Raw genomic sequence first — 2,175 nt, 5'->3', positions numbered from 1 at the left:
ATGACACTGCAGCTAGAATTGGGTGGATACTGTTGTTTTCCCAGTTAGGCACTGCAATAACCGTAGCCTCCTTGCCAAGATGACAATTGCCCTTGGCAAGGCTCTCAGCGATGCGGATGGTGGAGTCTGCATTTGTGATAGTGAGGTTGACAGTGTCAGCATGCTGGTGACAAATGCCAATGACCTGTTGCGTCTTGCTGTTGAAATCTGCCTTCTCCTGCAGTACAATCTCATTAATGCAGATGGTGTGGCCAAAAAAATGTGGGAGTGGGAGTTGACAGGATGATGTTGTGGATGATGTTGACAAAGCCCAATGGTTTGATGGTGCCAATAGTCATGTTGGGATTGATGAAAGTGCAGTTTCAGATGAGCAAGCAGCAAGAAAGGAGCCCAAGATGGCAGTTAAGCGCAACCAAGAGCTGCTTGCCGCCAAGGCAGTAGATCAGGTCTGCAATCTCTAGATCATCCTGAGTATACCCGCGTGGTTTGTAGACCATCTTGACATCCTTGCCAAGATGCTTGAGGATTGCATGCACACTGTCACCATGACGGCATGCAGCACTGATGAGATGATGTACGCATGGCATGTCATGCTTGCCCAAGGTCATCAAGAGTACATTGGGGGTGTTGAGGCGCGCAAGCGTGTTGCTGATCCGGTGAGTGTCATTGAGCGACTGCAAGTCTTAAATGTTAGCATGAGATATAAAACAGCAAAAAAGGTACTTACACTGAGCTTGAGGTTGTTGATCTGTGCTCGCAGTGAGTGAGCAAGCTCAGCAAGCTGGATCATGCTGAGGAGCTGGTAACGGATATGCAGAGCCATACTGACAGCCATTGGGCAAAGGCAGTCAACCTCCTTTGGGATAGTCGCATACTTGGAGAGGGGTTGGTAGTGGCTTGCTATTGTTGACAAGTCTTGGCTTGCCCCTTGGGATTGTCAAAGGTGGACATCTCCAGGGTGAACGGCAAAGTGCTGTGACTGTCTGAGAAGCGGCTGACTGGGAAGGTTTCAAGGAATGAGCCACCAGGGACATCCCAAGATATGGGACAACCTTGGCAGCCATCTGGAAGAGGTGGTGGTGGACCAGGAAGGCAGAGAATGAGGGAGCTTGAGGCCAAGCTGGTGGTAGACAAGAGTGAGGCCAGTGATGAAAACTGGCTGATGTGTATTGTGGAGAGGGTGTGACTGGCTGACAGTGACCCAATGGAATGCTGCAGGGTCAACTCGGAGGTGCAAGTGCAAGGACTAGGGTGGCAGCTTCAACTGCCTTGGTGCTGGGTGAGCGGATGGAAATTTCTGAGTGCAACAGACCCAGGCTTGTCTGTATCCACTCAAGACACTTGGGGCACTGCAGCTACTGGCAACAAGTGCTGAGCCTGTCTTTGAGGTGCCTGTTTTGGTGTAGCCAGAGATTGGCCTTGTTGGTGTTGACAGCAAGCATGCGTGCTGGGTCTGGCACGTCATTGTCAGAGCCTAATTCAGGCTCAGTGAGGACCTCTGCATCCTGGTCACTGCGCAAGTCATCTGATCCCTCAGATTGGTGGTCAGGTGCATCAGGGATGAAGTTGGTGTGCTTGTTTGAGAAAATGGGCCTGACATTAAACCAGGGATGGTAGTTGGAATGAACATTGCTGAAAGCAGATATATGCGTAAGTTTTGGTTATCAAAACTCATTTGAAGAGAGATACATACCTCAGATATTTGTAACCAGGCATCAATGGAGTTGGATGGACCTGGCCAATGTTGAACCAGTTGTTCCAGTGTTCAGATGGTGGGATGTTGCTATATCCATGTATGAGTGGCTGATCAATAAAAATCATGTTTACATACCTCATATTGAGTGTTTTGAATGGATTGGGGAAGGTTTTGGGTTTTGAAAGGGGTGTTGAAGGGTGGATGGACAAAGAGAGGAGTAGATGACACCTGCTGATGGGGTGGTGCAGCAAGGAATGCAAAGAAGGTGGTTGATATTGTTTACTATGATTGTGTCTGGATCACATGCAATTGACATTTTGGGCCTCAATACCTTGATGCCACTTGGGTTCATTTTTTTGGGTAACAACATAACAATTAGATTACATATTGTGATAGATTCACATTTATTACCACAACCCCATGTACATTACAGTTATAGTTTAGATGATGAAAAATGACTTGTGCACTTTCTAGCATTG

General features: G+C 47.7%; 1 protein-coding gene across 1 annotated transcript; it reads right to left on the bottom strand.

Annotated features, from left to right (window-relative positions):
• Nucleotides 1–362: 362 nt before the first annotated feature.
• Nucleotides 363–823, bottom strand: CONPUDRAFT_155468 (uncharacterized protein; the record flags this gene model as incomplete). The annotated part of the gene is made up of 2 exons (XM_007772185.1): nucleotides 363–674; nucleotides 728–823. The coding sequence occupies 2 exons, from the start codon at nucleotides 821–823 to the stop codon at nucleotides 363–365; spliced, it is 408 nt and encodes a 135-aa protein (XP_007770375.1).
• Nucleotides 824–2,175: the final 1,352 nt, after the last annotated feature.

This window comes from Coniophora puteana, assembly GCF_000271625.1.
Source record: "Coniophora puteana RWD-64-598 SS2 unplaced genomic scaffold CONPUscaffold_8, whole genome shotgun sequence".
In the NCBI taxonomy this organism is placed as follows: domain Eukaryota; kingdom Fungi; phylum Basidiomycota; class Agaricomycetes; order Boletales; family Coniophoraceae; genus Coniophora; species Coniophora puteana.
Note: the sequence above shows the minus strand (reverse complement) of the source record. Positions and strands in the feature narration are given on the sequence as shown.